Here is a 17,822-nt window from a genome sequence, read left to right on the forward strand (position 1 = left end):
TGGATTTTGCATTGTTCAAAAACCAGTTTAATCCCTGGTTTACAACCAGCTACACACCCATATTTAGTTAGTAGCATTTAGAAGGAAGTTACTGCGTCCTTTTCACACTTGGTATTTGATAATCAATATAGTCAAATTAATGACATCATTCAGGTTGTTTGCAAAGTTTGAAGTTTTCTCAATCAGACATTTCAGAAGAGAGCATGTATATGCACTGTCCCAGTCAGAAAGGACTTCGCACAGGGATGGCCAGTTGGTGTTACACCATTTCCATCCTGTTTGAAGTTGAGGTCAAACAGTTCAGTGCAGCTTGTGCAAAAGTGTATCCAGTACAAAATTAGTCTTGATACTAAATATAGTACACGATAAACACATCAGTCACGAGTAGTACTGTGAAAATTACATTTGTTGCATAAGCTTACAATTTTAAATTGCCTAAATGGCATAGAGATTATTGATAGTAAACTGTTTTTTATTCTGGTAGAAAGAGCCCCAGGAGAAATGGTTAGAAGTAAGGTATACCTTTATATGTAGGGATCAGTGATCACTGAAATCACATCTCAGATATGTGGTGGGTTCTTGAAGTCTCTTTTACTTACATTTCATCTTGGTTATGCTACAGATATAATTTGTTAGTGCATAACAAGGGACAATAGATTTGGTGTAATGCTTATCCAGTGAAGTTCTATGGCTTTGATCGTGTAGGAATCAGAATACATTACCATAATGCCCCTTCCTGCCCTCAAACTCTGAAACCAGGAATATCGTTACCATAATAATTAAACAATACAAATTTTTACTGTACTAGTGATGAAGAGATGATTCACTGATGATGAATGGTTACTAGAAAACTCTTCAAATATAGAGTAAATCTGAAAGTATGAATTATTTTCAGGTCCAGGCTACCACACTTGAGATTTTCCTGAATCACAGAGTTCATCCTCAGGTTCGAATGTTAGCTGCAGTGGTTTTGCTTGAAACCAAGCCAGGTATTCCAATCCTGATGACATTAGCGGATGCTGTGCTGAAGGAACCTAGCATGCAAGTGGCAAGTTTCATCTACTCTCACCTGAGGGCCCTGGGTAGAAGCACAGCTCCGGATCTTCAAGTGATGTAAGGAAAATTTGCCTCATTTCTCTAGATGAAGAACTTGTTGCAGACAAATTGAGGTGTTAATGTGCTCACTGATTTTTTTCAGGGCTTCTGCCTGCAGAATGGCTGTCAGAGTACTAAGTCCCAAATTTGACAGATCTGGATATCAGTTCAGCAAGGTTTTCCGCTTCAGTATGTTTAAAGGTAAGATACATACCCCTCCATCCCTGTCCCATAGTAATCATCCTGAAGATTTTTTAGGGAAATATATACAAGTTGAAGTATAAAAATAAAGTATGAGAGTTTAATTGCACTAGCCAGGTGGCTAGCTGCATATGGTTGCTCCATATTCTCCTACATTCAGTGGAAATAAATAAATAAATAAATAAATCTCAGGCTCTCCATTTTGAGAGTATTTAGGTTCTTCTGTATTTTGCACTGCACACTGCCAGCATGAAATTACCAGAGAGCTTATGGGGCTCTAACCCTCTATTTTCATTAGCCAGTGAGGCACATGTTTCTGTATCAAATGCTGTAGTCTCAGTGGTGCTTAACAATTTCATACCATTGTTCAGCACCAAACAAACAGAAGGGACCTAAATTACTGCTGAAGTGGATTAATTTCTACCAGTGCTGAACATGTACAACTCTTTCTGAATTCAAATATGATGCTAAATTCCCTTCACCCCAACAGTAGTGCCCAGTGAAACAGCAAAAATGGTCAGATATAACAATTCATTGCACCCATGAGCAGCTAACTCAAGCATGTTGTCTAAAGATTTTTCTTGCACCTTCTTTCCAAGATTCTTTACTGGAATGAGCATATCCATGCATCCGATCTGCAATCACACCAGTTACATCAATGGGAGTCACATAGAAAAATCAAGAGCATTGGCAGTTAGAGGGGAGAGGACCAGATTAGAGGACATCTCTTTCTGGGCCAAATTGTACCTATTTCCATTTCCCATTTATGTTACTCTTCCCAGTAGGGATTTTTTAAGCAACTCCCGCATGTAAATGACCATGACAGCCTCAGTGATTTGGCATACGTAGCTGGCAGACTAGAGAGATTATATCTACAAACACAGTCTCCTTACACATGCTGTTTATCTAAAGAAGGACTTAGATGTTTTTAGCACTTTTTTTATTCACTGGTATATATAAAGATTCTTTTCAAAGTCATCAATAGAAAAAGAGACTCAAACATCTGAAACCCGCAGTGCTAAGTGTGCAAGTACTTTTGCCTTCTTTTTGGGACAGGAGGGGGTTTTGGAAGACTTTTGTAGATCTTATTGTTGCCCTTCTCCTGTTTCATGGTTTTTATATGACCATTTAGTCTGGTCTATAATGAAACTGAGTATAATACATACCACAGCAACCACGATACCACATGCTTGCTTCCTCAGAGATGGAGGCAGAGAGTGTCCAAAGAAATACAGTAGATAATACACACTGTGTGAACTTTTGTACCATTTAAAATGCATTCATAGAGAGATACATTTTCCAGAAATAAGCAGATACGTGTTTCAGGTTTTAGGTATTCATTTTCTCCTTATTTTTGCTTTAAAAATGAAGTTGCCTGTATTTTTGCACAGTGAAAAGGAGGGGTGCAGTACACAGGAGGGTAGTTGGCAGAGGACTATGTGAAATGGATTATTTTGTTCTGGCTGTAGCCTCAAAATGCAGCAGAAAGTGAATTGAATTGCTGTTAATTCTTGGTGAATGCCAGTGTCACAAATTTGGTAGCAATGCAGATGTGAAATTTAAACTTCTCATCCTGAAGACTAAGGAACACGTGTTCCTTTTCTCACTTATTTAATTCTTAGACTTGTATAATTCAGTCAGCTAAGTGAAGTCAATCCTCAATTACACTGGTGTGGGAGGAGGCTCCATCCTCCAGTTTTCTGATTTGATTTGTCACCACTAGCCACGGGTGAAATGTGTTTCAGTGAGTTCCTTCTAGAAGAGTTACCATAGTGACAGCAGGAATGCAGTACCTATTTTCTTGCTAAAAACAAAAATGTGCCCTCAGCATCACAGTTCTTTGTGGTGCTAGGTGCTGAATTTTTAATGACAGGCACTAATGTCAGTTGAATGTACCTCTAATCTGGAATCTGTCACACATGGCCACCTCAAATAGTGCTTCGTGCTCTGCACACTGCCACTGAAATCAAATGGACGACCCAGGTACTGCTCAATATGGAAACTAACAATCTGACTCTCAATATGTACAGGGTTTTCTACAGATTTATATAATGAAATATGCTTACTAATATTCATAGGTATCAAAGACTGCGTTATTTGATCAGTGATTTTCCTTTCCCTCTTCCTTGAGGTAAAATATTTAGTCAGATATATGCAGGTGCCATCACACTCTCACAGTGAAGTGGCTATGGTGCATCATCTCACTGAGTTAGTAGGATTCTTCATTGGTAAATATTTTCTTAGAGCATTAGAGCTACATAATGCCTAAGGTATAGAAAAAAAAAAAAAACTACTATCTTTAAGTTGATGAATTTTGCTTATTTATTTACATATTTACGAGCAACATTTCTTATGAAGTAACAGTAAGTACTTTTTTTTTGTTGTTTGTAACTAACAGATTTCATGGGTTAGAAAACATCCACACAAAAAGAGCTTTAATAAATTTGCCGAAAGTACTATGTCTCATTGTAGTTGCCAGAACATGTAACACCTAGGACTGCTCTGGCTAAATTCATTCAGAGAAAATCTAGTCTTCTTATTTCCAAGTCTCAAGTCAGTTTATAGTAACGTCCCAGTGTGATACCATTTTGTTTTTTATTTTCTATAGGAAAATAAATGAGGTGATGTGGTGGGTTTTTTTTGTTTTTGTTCTTTCCCTGGCTGCCTGCTGAAGGTTCTCCACTGATTCCTCTGCCATGGGAAATTGCCTCTTATGGGATAGCATAAATGTTTGTATTTTGATCACAGGAGCTGTTACTGAACAGCATATTTTGTAGGCAGAGTGCATAGCACATTGGGTAACACAGGAGCTTCATGCAGAAGGAGAGTGAAGGTGACCTAGTGAGAGGTCAATTCATAGAGATTTTGCAGACTAAGTGGATTGCCTTTCCAACAGATTGTTTCTCAAGTACCTGGAAAGTCGGAATCTATCCTGAGAAATTAGAAATCAAAATTACTTTCTGTAATCTGATACTAAACTTAATGTGAGATACTAAACTTAATGTGAGATACTAAACTTAGTGAGCTAGGGCCAAGGATCATTCAGGCCTCTGTCAGCATGCGCAAATTCAAAAGAGAATGACAAGGTGTTAGCATACTAGTGAGATTTTGTCTGAAACACAGAGAGTGGCACTAGAGAAATCACATGGGCCTGAGTATTCATAAACATCAACATTTTTGAACCAAGCAATAATCTAGTCTTCAAATTATGGCTAAATAATTTATGAAAATTTAATCACTCCTTTTCTAGAAAGAGGCCAAAGTCTCACTCCCTCTCGTTACAAATCCAGGATTTGGACTCAATGATCCTTGTGGGTTCCTTCCAACTCAGGATACTTTATGATTCTATAAACACTTGAAAATATATTTCCTACAATACATCAGTAATTTCTGCACAGGTATTGAAATTATTGGTCTGCATTTTCTAGGGCTCTGCACTTATCCTGGATTTCCAAAGCTGATTTCTGGTGGTGTTAGAATTCTAGGGCCTATTTAATCAGTATATGGTGCCTATGTCTAACACAAGGGTAGCAGAAATTTAACATAGGGACTCCTAAAATATTTTCTTGTTCTCTGTCTAGTATTGGAAAAGGAAGGAGGGTTGGAATAAAGGAAGCACAACAGGGATGCCTACATATTGTGCTGCCCTAGTTCATTTTGAAACTTAAGGAAACTTAGAAAAGCCTTGGGATTACTTTAATTCAGAAAACAGGACTGCATAAAGCTTTGCCAAGATCAGGAAGAACATATAACTGCGTTCTGCACTGATTACCTGTACCTAAGAACATTGTAGATGATAAATCTAAAGAAGAGAAAATAGCCAAAAATTACATTTGTTTGAAGTTTACCCAATAGTTAACAATTATTTAACAATTAGTTCATTTTATGTAAAGAGCTACAGCATTTGGAACGAGGTGTGTTAAATTGCCTCTGAGTCATCTGGGAAACAAATCTACACCTCACCATCTGTCCTTACAGGACATCTATATCCCTTTTTCTTAAACTATTAGCAAAGGATGGCAAATCTGTTTTCATTTCTGATCCCCTTTGTCAAGTTGCCTTAAGTGATGTCTTGTAAAAGTATTTCATAAGCTGGCATTATAGAATCTGACCGGATGTAAAGGATATAGCAGAAGCAATTGGAAAAATAGCATATCCACCATGCAATGAGCAGGGGACTTGTAATTTTGTCCATTAACAGTTCAAGAATGCAGAATATTCTGTTTGTGACTGTTTTATAACATCAGTTTTATAGCTGGGTTTTCTGGCCTTTCTCATACCATGCTGTAGCAGTTGTATTATGCAATTAGTAGATTGATACAATCTGCACACTGTGGCTTTAAAATACTAACTGGGCTGTGTTTTACTACCTGTTTCTCTTCAGAGTTCCTTATGAGTGGACTGGCAGCTAAATATTTGGTACTGAATAATGCAGGCAGCTTAATTCCAACAACAGCAATATCCCACCTGCGGACACATTTCCTTGGAAGAGTTGCTGATCCCTTTGAGGTAATTGAGTCTACCAGCAGTTTGCCCCTCACACCTTCACAGGACCATCATCCAATTGGCATTTACATTTTTCTTCATCCCACAGGTGGGAATAACAGTTGAAGGACTGCAGGAGGTGTTTGCTAAAGGTTACTCTCCTGACAGGGACTGGGAGACTGACTATGACTTCAGGGAAATCCTGAAAACGGTAAATTATCAGGAAAAAGGAAAATCTGTCAGGTACTGGTTTGCCAAATGTTACAAAGAGCCAGACTTTCTTCCTCTTCTCATGCAGCTCTCGGACTGGAAGGCACTCCCGAGTGACCAACCTTTTGCTTCAGGCTACTTGAAGATATTTGGCCAAGAATTGTTCTTTGGTGGACTTGATAAAAACACCATCCAAAATGCATTGCAGGTATCATTTCAAAAACACCACCAGATAGATAAGCACCAAAAGCTTTAAAACACTGTTTCTTCCACACATTTCCCTCCCCTCCTTTTTTTAAATTCTTAATTCAAGAGATTTTTTTTGTCTTTAGTATTAAGGTAAATAAATTCAAACTTTGATCAGGATTAGCTATAATCATTGCTGGCAGACCTTCCCCTGAGGCACAGTTAATGACACAGATCATGATATTCAAGCTCAGCTTATTTAGACAAGTTAAACTCTGTAATTGCAGGCATGGTATGGACCTGATGAAAAAATCCCTTCAATAAGGAGATTAATCAGTAACCTTCAAAGTGGCATAGGGAGGCAGTGGACCAAGGCTTTACTGTCCTCTGAGATCCGTCGTATCGTGCCTACCTGTGTTGGGTTCCCAATGGAGACCAGCTTCTATTACTCTTCTGTCACAAAGGTGGCAGGAAATGGTAAAGTATTTCAATACCTGAGCAAAACAAACATGGTTATCAGGATTGGGGGGATTTTTAACACTTTGTTTACTTTCTTTCTAACAGTTCAAGCACAGATTACACCTTCTCCAAGGTCTGATTTCAGATTGACTGAGTTACTGCAAGCCAACATTAGGCTGCGATCCAAAATGAGTCTAAGGTAAATATTTTTCATAAATTGAAAGAATTGTATTTCCAAGTGACAGAGGCCACAAAAATTTCAACAGCTGTTTGCTGTATGTACATAATTTTACCCTCTCATTCTAACTTTTCAGCATGGCTAAGGATATGACCTTTGTAATCGGGATCAACACAAACATGATCCAGGCAGGGTTGGAAGCACATACCAAGATTAATGCTCATGTACCTGTGAATGTTATTGCCACTGTCCAGATGAAGGAAAAAAGTATCAAAGCTGAAATTCCTCCGTGTAAAGAAGAGACTAACTTATTTACTGTAAGGTAAGTCATAGCACTTATCTTTCTTTGTAGCCTTGTAGAGTCTTTCCAAATTAAATGGAACATTTGCTTAGGGATCTTGCCTTTGACTAACAGCTTGAGTAACTGGAGTGATCAGTGTAGTTTATTGAATTTAAATGAAAGGACATGTACAAATGCTTTGCTTGAAAATATGTTTTACTTTCTGTGGTCTTGACCTGAAAATTACCATTTCTCAGTTTTTGAGATTCATAAAATATTTGAAACCCACAAGGCATAAAATTTCTATCCCAATATATATATTTGGGTTGAAGACACTAGGTAAAATATAAGCCATCTGGATTCTATCAGTTGTAACAGATAACCCATACAAATTTGCATTTGGTGCCTGGAAGCACAGAGGACTTGGTGTTTCTTGTGTTTTTACCTTGTTACCCTGTAGCTGCCATTTGGTTTTCTTGCCTGTTCGGTCTACTTGATTTATTATCAGTGTATGCAATTACAATACACTCTGGAAAACTATTGTAGCCAGATGCCAAACAAATGAAAACAGATGGAAATACAAGTATAAAGAGAGGGATAAAACAGAACGAGTATGTCCAAGGAATCAAAGCAGTAGACCAAAGCTTAAAAAACCTTCATACACACACACACAAAAAAAAAAAAAAACACTGAGAAAGACAAGCTGAAAATTCATAACAAAGAAAAAAGCATCACTGACAACAGAAATCAGCTATTATACAAGCTGCAGAAATGTTAATAAGTTTCTGCTCTAAGAATACAGCCACAACAAAAGAGCTCAGTTGCTTGATCCAGCTGCAATTAGCATTCATGGCTGCTGGCCCAGAGAAGCTCTGCAGGTCTCTTCAGTTTAGCCACCACAGAGGCTAATCATTATTCTCCCTTGCTCTTCAATGGTCACAGAACCGCCTATTAGGTATTTGACATCACATCCTCCTCCCTACTATGATTCCTCAGTTCCATCAATCATGATTGTAATCAGGTTCTCCACACAGAGGAGGGAGAGTTTCAGCAGTTCACAGAGAGTCTGTTAGCTGTGTGCAAACTGCTGTGGCACCATGAGCGAATGTTTTGTTCAGTTTCTTGTGAATGCCAAGACAGTATACTCCCAAGGTCACCAGGGACAGCAGGCACCTGATGTCACTAGGTCTCATCAGAGAGGACAAAGTGGATATTAATGAACTCAGTAAGGATGCTGAACTGGAATGAGAATATTGGACACTGTGATGGAGTTTAGAGCCTCAGGCAGAGCTACAAATTTTAGCAGAAAGATCCTTCTGGCAAACCAAAATAAAAAATATTTTCCTCCTTTGACTTAAGGGGAAATCAAATCAGACACAAAAGGGTTAAATGTATTGCCAGAAAGTATAAAATAAGTCAGTAACAGACATAGGGGATCATAGCCAAGGAGTCCACCAGCTCCAGCCCAAGCCCTCCTCTAGACCCTGCAGCATTATCATTTATAAAGTGAAGCAGTCAGCTGGAAATAGCTCCATAATGCCAAGTATATGAGAAAGCTAATACTCACTAGCTAACTTTTAGCACCATCAATTTTTCTCCGAAAAGCATTCCTGTTCACTGTTACAAAACAAATGGTTGGTGGAAATCACACAGAGCAATGAAACAGCAATGAGTACAAGAGAAGGCAAAGCAATAACTAGAGAATGTAACACTGAACCACATCACTGAGGAGGTCAAAGAACAAACAAAGTAAAATCTTAAAGGTATGAAGAGAAACAACCAGGAATGATATATAGAGAGAAAGGATGTACATACATTCTGTCCAAAGTCTTAATTTAAGATGGACTTTCTCTTCCTTTTGCATAGCTCCACCAAAGAATAAGGAACCTATTGAATTCAATATTTTAGAAATTTTCTGACACTTCCCCCTATTAACTTTAAATGCTCCATTCAAAGAAATGGTTCTAGAAAACTATTGGTCTTTCAGCTGTTTGTAAGCTGTTTGAAATATTTTAGTATTAGGCACTTGTCTTGATGGTCAGTGAGTTGCTATCTATAGTAGTACCTTGATATTAAAGCTGGTCAGGATGTAAAATTATTCTAGTTTTCATCTCTCACACCCAGAAGTAAACAGTCTTCAATAGTGTTTAGTTCAGTTACATCCTACACACTGTACAGGTTATAACCTGTCACAGTCGTGGGATTTATATAAATATCCAGGAGTGGAAAAGAAATTCAGGTGAGCAATCAAAAAAATAAAAAATTAAAGCCCAAAAACTTTGGTGATAGAGAGATTGCATTCCCAAGACAAATCAGTACACTAAGGACTCAACTTTCTTTACAGCAAAAATCAGAGCACAATTAATCAGCATGAAGAGAATATATAGCATATGTTTCAATTCGATTCTATCAAAGTTAAATTTAATTAAGAATAATAGTTATTTTTAAGGCTCTTTTAGCATAATTATTTGGTATACTACAGATGGTTGTTTAAACATACTTTTAAACAAAATGTACAGGAAGAAGTAAAAATCAAATAAATTTAAGGAAAAATTAGAGCCCTGTGATTAAAGTATAAATATGGAGAGCTGCCAGAGAATACACTTTGCAAATATATCACATATTCATAATGACAGGCTACTGAAGTATATACATAATCTTGAATAGAGCTCTTACCATGGGGCTTTTTTGCTTGTTTCAACTGTAGGATAAGCAGAAATTGCTTCACATTTATAAGGCTGAATTACAAAATTACAACACTGTACACAACATGTATACAACATATAATGGAAAATGCAGAAGACCCAGTGTACGCAGTGCGTGAGCTCACCATGCTGCATGTGTGGGGATAGAGGAGAGAAATGACTTGCAGTCCAAGCCTCTGTTTTTGTAACACCTTTGCTCCAAGATCAGAAAGATGATGTGCAGGAAAGGCAAACATTTTCATTTCACCATAGCAGAAAGAGAGTTAAAGATCAGGTTGGAAAATTGTCTCTTGCTTCTTATTTCATTGGATATGATGTCTTGCTGTGCTTTAAAACCTGAAGAAATAGTTTTTCAATGATATTGTTGTTGTTTTTGTTTTAAACAGACACTGAGATCTTCTGTCTCCATGTGTAAGGCCACACTCCCTGAAATATCAGTGGGCCCAACACAGCTGAATTCCTTGTCTCTTACCCCTGCAGTGAATTTGGCTTATACTATAGCACAGCTTCTTCTCTCAACCAAAAAAATACACTAATATATATTGGAAAATCTCCCTTTTATTTTTTTCTCCCTTGTGTTGGGATCAGAGAGAACAGATTCTTTCATACCATAGCTTTAGGCCTTCTTTGTGACTGTTTTTCTTGTTAAAGCACCAGAGCTGGCTCTTGTAGCCTATTTTTACTGTGCCGTGTGATTCTGCAGACATTGACATGTGTCACCTGTGATGCAGCTACATTTGTTGGCTCTCTGTGCTCAACAGGGAGGAATCGATCCTCTACTTTCATTAGGTGGCAGAAGTAGACTATTGGCATAAAAATGCCTAAAAAAAAAAAAAAAAAGGGAAAGAAACCCCAGGGCTTTCTGCTTGGAGACCCAGACTGAAGTTCAGTGGTCATTTGAATTATTGAATGGGATTAAAATAAAAGCCATTTCCCTTTTTGTCCCTTTACCCAGATGAGCCATCTGAAATGCAAGTTGATTTGTATTTTCTTTTATCCCCTCAGCTTGTTAGGGAGAATATTTTATTTCAGATTCCATTCTTCAAGGTTCTCCTCTCACCCAGCGTGGAGCGTTGCTGTCATGTCCTTATCTAAAAAAAGAGAGAGATGGAAAAGAAAACAAAGCCCACAGGTGACACACGTTTTATTGAGGTGTTCCACATGAAGTGCAATTGTGTGCTTTACAGTGCACACAGCACAGTAGGAGCCTTCAAGAGGAAGAGAGCACTATCAAATGAATACAAATTCATCTTTCAAATAGGTTAGATTGGAATTGCTCAGGCTATTACAGTGCGGACCATATTAAAATAGAGACCATTTTGCAGATCATCTTTCCATTTACTGTCACAAAGGCCACCGCCATTGATGGACCACAAAAGCCCCAGGGCAAGCAGATCAACTTCATACGTGAGAAACAGTATGTGGGGAATTCTGAGCTGGATGTTAGCTATGATAAATAGCTAATAAGGTAGAGCTAGCGCAATTTTATTAGCTGAAGGAAATAGGTTTTCACCTGTCAAAAATGTTTAGTATTCAAGAATGTTTCTGTGACACAAAACAAAACTCATGGTTGTCACAGCACTGTGAAGAATGTAGGTTATGGAGCCAGGGCATCAGGATATCTAGCCATGAGAGTCTCAGTCCCATGCCACAGTTTATATCACTTGTCCTGGATCCATACTAACACTCTTAGACCCCACAACATTTTAATCAATGTATTGAACACGTTTACCTAAGTAGGCTCTTCACCTTCCAACACATCCTCTCTGTGATGTCTTTCCAAGCCATGTGTCTGTACCAGTGCAGTTAGATCAAGCTGGAGATACTTAATTTGACAAATTGAGGTTAAAAATGTTGAACAGGAAATAACATTCAGTAGCTCCCCAGTCCCTCATGTTATTTTTTGAAGTTATGACAGTATTTTTCCAACTATAATATTAAAAGAAATGAGAAACAAGTTTAGCAGTGAATACACAGTAGTTTAAAATTTTAAAAGGAAAAAAAAAATCAAAATAGGAGTCTCAAAAATTTAATAGCATAGTCCACAGCCCAGCTTCTAAGTGGGCTGTTCTTCAAGCCATTAGGTATACGGAGATCCCACCAAGTACAGTTCTTTTAAGCTCAACACATGATTGCAAAAGCCTAACTGTGAGATATCTGGCCCAAGATTGGTCCATGTCTTTATTCACTCTTAGCCATCCTTGAAAATACAACTAGCAGGAAAGATGCTGTAAATATCTGTAAAGCAATTTGCAAGGTACGATACTTGTTGCTGAGTATGTGCTATAAGGCATTTTTCATGATTTTTCCTCAGCAGTGCTTTATTGATACAGGTTCCCTTTAATGTTTATTCTGCAGGTCTAAGACATTTGCTGTTACACGAAATATTGAAGATTTGGCTGCTAGTAAGATGACTCCAGTTCTTCGACCTGAAGCAGTGCTTGACATAATGAAGATGTCCTTCGATTCAGATTCTGCATCAGGCGAGACTGATAACATCAGGGTAACTGATGTAGTGTCTGACTATTCTTTTTTTTGGCTTTTAATCAGTGGGAGACCATTTCTTTTCTCCATAGGAAAATGTATGACTCACCTCTGACCAAAGCTACTTTGCACATAATAAGTCAGGTTCAATCTAATAACACAAATAGCCCTGTGGAAGCATTATTTTAAAATCTGGAGTGTGATCACAACAGACTTGTGACACTTTTCCAAAAGAGCATTTGCTTTGGTAATTAATTTTACACTGCCATCTACAGGATAGGCCCACAATCTTTAAAATGCTTTACAATCATCATGCAATCATTACATTCCTGGGACAGCCACAAATATTTCGTGAGATGCTCCGGTGATCAATTTGCAGAGCCAAATTTAACACCTATAGGCACCCTGATTCAAGGATGGATGGCAGTTTGTGTGTCAAGCCAAAGGACTTCCTGAGCTACAATTTTCCATAAAAGCCACTACAGGCTTTCTATGATGGGCAGCATCGTGAAGGCATCACCATGACAATTCATTCAACAAAATACTGACAGAGGTGAGGAATACATTGTCCTCTTCAGGTTTCATTGTCATCCTGCAACTCTGAAGGTTTTTCAGATAAAATAAGAGACAAAAAGAGGGTGAGTACAGCACTTTCATATGGAAAAGTCAATAGGTAAATGTACCATCAGCTGGAGCAGTTTCCAATATCCTGGAACAAGCAAAGATCTTTGTGCCTATGTGCTCTTCCTGAAAATATTTCACTCTGTGGTTATTCTTGAATGAGCAGCAACTGAAAAAATGACACTGATTAGAGTATTTCCCATTATCATTATCATTCCCTTTGGAAAGAAAGGATCAGTATTAAAATTCCATTTTTTTTCTGTGTGGTTCATGCAAGTTTGGAATTTTGTGAGACATGATAAACTGAGTAAAAATAATTTCAAACTCTGCATTATGTATGAAAAGAAAGCTTATGGTTAAGTGTTTTTTGCTATTTGCTTCACTGCTCCAGGAAATCATAGCTTTCACTTCATGGATTTGGTTCTAATTTTAATTAATTTTCATTCACTCTTCTGCAAACATCATTTATTACATGTAAATTACGTATCTTTGAGTGGAAATTTCAAACATCTTATAGGCTTTGGCCATCTAGGAAATCTCTGTGATCTAGTTAATATATTATATTAATATATAATTTATATATAATGTATTTCTGGTTAATATATTCTCACATTCATGTCAGATCTCAAGTGAGAGAGAATTTGTGTGGACATGGATGAAGGTTCTGTAGTTTGACCCAACAATAAAGCAAAAGAAAGAACTCCAGTCAGCATGCTCAGATTGGTCAAGAATCATTTTACACAGTTTAATTCTCTGTGAAAACAAAATGAAGAAATTAGAATTATCTTGTGACATAATTTTCCACCCTTACAGCTTGAATCTCCTTTTACTCTAGATAGCCTAATCAAGGCATTCAGTTGATAACTTTGTCCAACAGAAAACCAAGTTGTTCTATATCACAGCCTAGCAATCTCAAATAAACTGGTTAATTCCTTCTGCATAATATACGCATCTATTACTGAAACAGGACTCTTAGCATACAAGTATTTCTCTTAATGTTGTCCATTTTAACTTGATATGTGCATTATCTAATAGGACAGACAGTCTGTAGAAGATGTTTCATCAGGAAATTCCTTCTCCTTTGGACATTCTTCTTCCCGGAAGGAGCCATTTGTTCAGTCTATATGCTCCAATGCAAGTACATTTGGGGTTCAAGTGTGTATTGAGAGGAAGAGCATACATGCAGCATTTATCAAAAATGTGCCTCTTTACTACTTAGTTGGAGAACATGCCCTTAGAATGAGCTTCAAGCCAGGTAAATAGAATTGTGCACAAAAAGAAAGCAGTGGGTGGGTGGGTGGATGGGCGGGGATGTGTGCATATATATATATATTTCTTTATGTACATATATAGTATCTTAAATACCACTAGAACTACTATTAGACGTTTCAGCCCTGCCAACATCGGTTGCAGACCCCACTGCAGGAGGAATCCACCTCTCCTCCATGGGCTTGAGCAACCATTTCCCAGCTTTCCCAGCAAGTGGCCATGCGGCGCAATACCTCTCTGCATGGCCAGAATCAAGCAGAGCTGATCTGTACCTGCAGAGCGTGTCTGATGCATCCTGAATCATTGGATTTGGGATGCAAGCAAAGAGCAATTGGACATGGGCAGCAGATCTGATGCAGAGTCCTGTAACTACATTTTAAAAACCCAGACTCTTAAAGGGAATTATGGATTAACCCTGTCAGGATCTAGTTCTTAATGTCTTAATCCATGATCATAAAAAGCAAAAGCACAGCAGGCCACTGAATCTAGGTCTCCTAAGTATCAGGCCTAACCATTGGGCCTTTCTTTGCAATTCAAGAGTAAACCTCAGTTCCTTTCTAATGCCTGATTCACTCACCCATAGTGTTATCTGGTTAAGCAATCCAATTCACAATTCACTTGACTTAAATCTTAAAAAGATCATTCTGTTTACGGACATGAAAAGAATCTATTATTATGCTAACACTGTAAAATTCGCTTGTTGCCAGTATGTACATCAGCGATTACTGAAATATTTTTTTAAAATTACTCAACACAAGAAATATATATATGGCGAAGAATGTCTGTATAAATCATAGCAAAATTTGGCTTATTTTATTATTGAGTTGCTACTACTAACAGTGATACTAATTGTTGTGCAATCTCAGTTTACACAGAGGCACCTATTGAAAAAATACAAGTCACAATTCAAGCTGGGGACCAAGCTCCTGCAAAAATGGTACGTTTGGTAACATTTGAAGATCCAGAGACACAAGCATCTTCCAGCAAAGAAGCAATCAAAAGAGTGAAGAAAATCCTTGATGACACTGTTGATGACCAGGTACTGCTGTAAAAATCCACTTCTAGATTTGTGGGAGGCAATACACAAAGCTTGGTTATTTATATTTATTTTACTAAGTAACCTCATTTATTTAGATGGTAAACAAAAGTTGGAAAATAAAGACAGGCTTTTGGGTACACAACTCTTTCTGATGGTCTTTTGATTAAATTAATATTTTTTGCCGTAGATGTGGTGAAGGGTTGGTTTTGTAATTTTCTCTAAAGATCTCTTGCATGGTTACGTAAGACCCCAAATAGACTTTGTGTGCCCGGAAGGTAGTCTGTACCACCCCGCTACTGCAACTGTAGCAAAGAGGTGTGACACCGACCTATACAACTTGCTCTGAGATAGTCAGCTATACCACTATCATTACTAATACTAGTTACAAGTAATTATATGATCAAGTTTCTACACGTTTATTATCACACAAGGTTTTGGGGTAATGTTCTATTTGTGTGTGTTTTTAACACATTATTATGTATTAGCCTCATTGTGGTGTATTGCAAGAATGTTATCTCAGGTACACATCTTGTCTTCTAAGGCAGCAGAGAGATTCATAGCCCTCTATATCTGATTTTACTTACAGCCTTCTGTAGGGACACAGAAAAAAAATAAATATAAATATACATATACATGTATATCTTTTTTCCATTGGTGTCATTGACTAGGGAATAAGAAAATCCAGAAGCTCCTCATCCAGTGCCAGCAGCGCCAGCGGAAGTGCTGAAAGTACAAAGAGCAGCGCATCCAGCAGCAACTCTGACAACAGAGCATCACAAGGAGGGACCCGGACAAATCTGAAATCAAGACAGTCTAAAGCCAAAGAAAAGAAATTCTACCCCTTTGGGGACAGTAGCAGTAGCAGCAGCAGTGGCAGTAGTAGTAGCAGTAGTAGCAGTAGCAAGAGCAGTAGTAGCAGCAGTAGCAGCAGAAACAGCAGCAAGGGGAGCAGCAGTAGTAGCAGCAAAAGCAACAGCAGCAGCAAGGGTGGCAGCAGCAGTAGTAGCAAAGCATCTGGTATAAGGCATAAGGCTAAGAAGCAGTCCAAGACCACATCATTTCCACATGCCAGTGCTGCTGAAGGAGAGAGAAGTGTCCGTGAGCAGAAACAGAAAACACAGAGTAGCAGCAGTAGCAGCAGAAGCGCCAGCAGCAACAGCAGAAGCACCAGCAGTAGCACCACCAGCAGCAGTGAAAGCACTGGTGTTTCCCATCATCACAGCAAATATGACAGACAAGGTGAAACGAAACATGTCAAGTCCCAATTTAACAGTCACAGTAGTTACGACTTATCTACCGAATGGGTAAAATTTTCTATTACTTTGACTTCTACTAGGAGGTGATCCTCACTGAGCTATAGGTAATAATTTCTTTTGGAATTTTCCAGGAAAGTCACCTGCCAAAAGTATACCGGCTCCGCTTCAGGTCTGCTCACACCCATTGGGTAGGTACCTTATTAAATTGCACATTCCCACTGTGGCCATAATTGATACGATCAAGCATAGTACTGAAGCACTTTACTTGGTTCATTTCACTTGGTCATTCCGTATTGTCCAATAATATCATTGACAAAATAAGCAGGTTTATTAATAAAATACCAACTATTGCACTACATCCTTCTACTGCAGCACTAGCAGCCCTCAGTTTTTCAGTCAGGATAACTTTGGGCTAGATTCTGTACAATACAGCCAAGACTCAGCTAACAGAGACCATGAGATAATTATAAAGTGGTAGGACCTTCCAATAGGAATGACTGTTTCCACAGTTTTTAAGCAATCACAGCAGAAAGGCAAAATCGTTGTGTATGTGGATGGAATCAGAAACCAGGTTCAGTATGTATTATGGCACAGAGGTATTTTAAGTCTAGGTTAGAAGGATGATAATGAAGTGGCTTTTGTAAGTGTCACCTGTTTATGAAAAAGAAAGATGATTTACGTTGTGTTTTTTTTTTTATTAAATGGTAATCTCTTTTTATTTCTTAAAAAAAAAAAAAGAAAAAAGAAAAAATATGTTTGAACACTTGTTAAGTGTCAGTTTTATTTTGCCTGACATTAGATCTAGACAGTGTGATGTTGCCATTTGCAATCAGTGCCTACATGGCCTTCCTATGAGCTGAAAGGTACAAGTACCTCAGATCCACATCCCTACCCAACGTATTTCATGTCTGCTTTGTAATAATAAAAGTCACACTCTAGCTATGTCTGAGTTGTCTTTACAGGGAGGCTGATAGCTCTGATTTTGATGTCTGAAATGTAAAACTAGAGACCAGACCATACCTTATTAATCTACTTCTGCTTCATAGCATCCAGAACAGAAGAGATCCAGCAGCTCATCATCAGCCTCCTCGGAGTCAGGAAGCAGCCACAGCAACAGCAGCAGCAGCAGTGACAGCAGCAACAGGAGAAGTCACACAGGTGGCACCAGCAGCAGCAGCAGCAGCCACCGCCACGGGGTAACAGCTGGGCACAGCTCAAGAAGCCACATGAGCAGAGGAGCCAGCGTTCACCACAACCATGATTCCAGCCTGACTCACGAGGTAGTATCTTTACTGTACAGTCAAGCTTTGCTAACTGCTGATCAGAAGCTATAGACGTGGTTGCACTCTAATGA

General features: G+C 38.3%; 1 protein-coding gene across 1 annotated transcript in view; it reads left to right on the plus strand.

The window, feature by feature from the left end:
• The window catches only part of LOC118243739 (vitellogenin-1), a 42,909-nt gene that overhangs the window by 14,333 nt on the left and 10,754 nt on the right, over positions 1-17,822 (plus strand). The window contains exons 12-25 of the mRNA XM_035538097.1: positions 896-1,113; positions 1,199-1,296; positions 5,681-5,805; positions 5,891-5,992; positions 6,080-6,199; positions 6,465-6,654; positions 6,742-6,835; positions 6,951-7,136; positions 12,158-12,302; positions 13,940-14,159; positions 15,040-15,212; positions 15,881-16,516; positions 16,600-16,656; positions 17,515-17,748. Coding sequence (XP_035393990.1) covers positions 896-1,113; positions 1,199-1,296; positions 5,681-5,805; positions 5,891-5,992; positions 6,080-6,199; positions 6,465-6,654; positions 6,742-6,835; positions 6,951-7,136; positions 12,158-12,302; positions 13,940-14,159; positions 15,040-15,212; positions 15,881-16,516; positions 16,600-16,656; positions 17,515-17,748 — 2,598 coding nt within the window. The remainder of the gene's footprint in view (positions 1-895; positions 1,114-1,198; positions 1,297-5,680; positions 5,806-5,890; positions 5,993-6,079; positions 6,200-6,464; positions 6,655-6,741; positions 6,836-6,950; positions 7,137-12,157; positions 12,303-13,939; positions 14,160-15,039; positions 15,213-15,880; positions 16,517-16,599; positions 16,657-17,514; positions 17,749-17,822) is intronic.

The sequence above is a fragment of the Cygnus atratus genome, chromosome 8 (genome assembly GCF_013377495.2).
Source record: "Cygnus atratus isolate AKBS03 ecotype Queensland, Australia chromosome 8, CAtr_DNAZoo_HiC_assembly, whole genome shotgun sequence".
NCBI classification, from domain to species: Eukaryota; Metazoa; Chordata; class Aves; order Anseriformes; family Anatidae; genus Cygnus; species Cygnus atratus.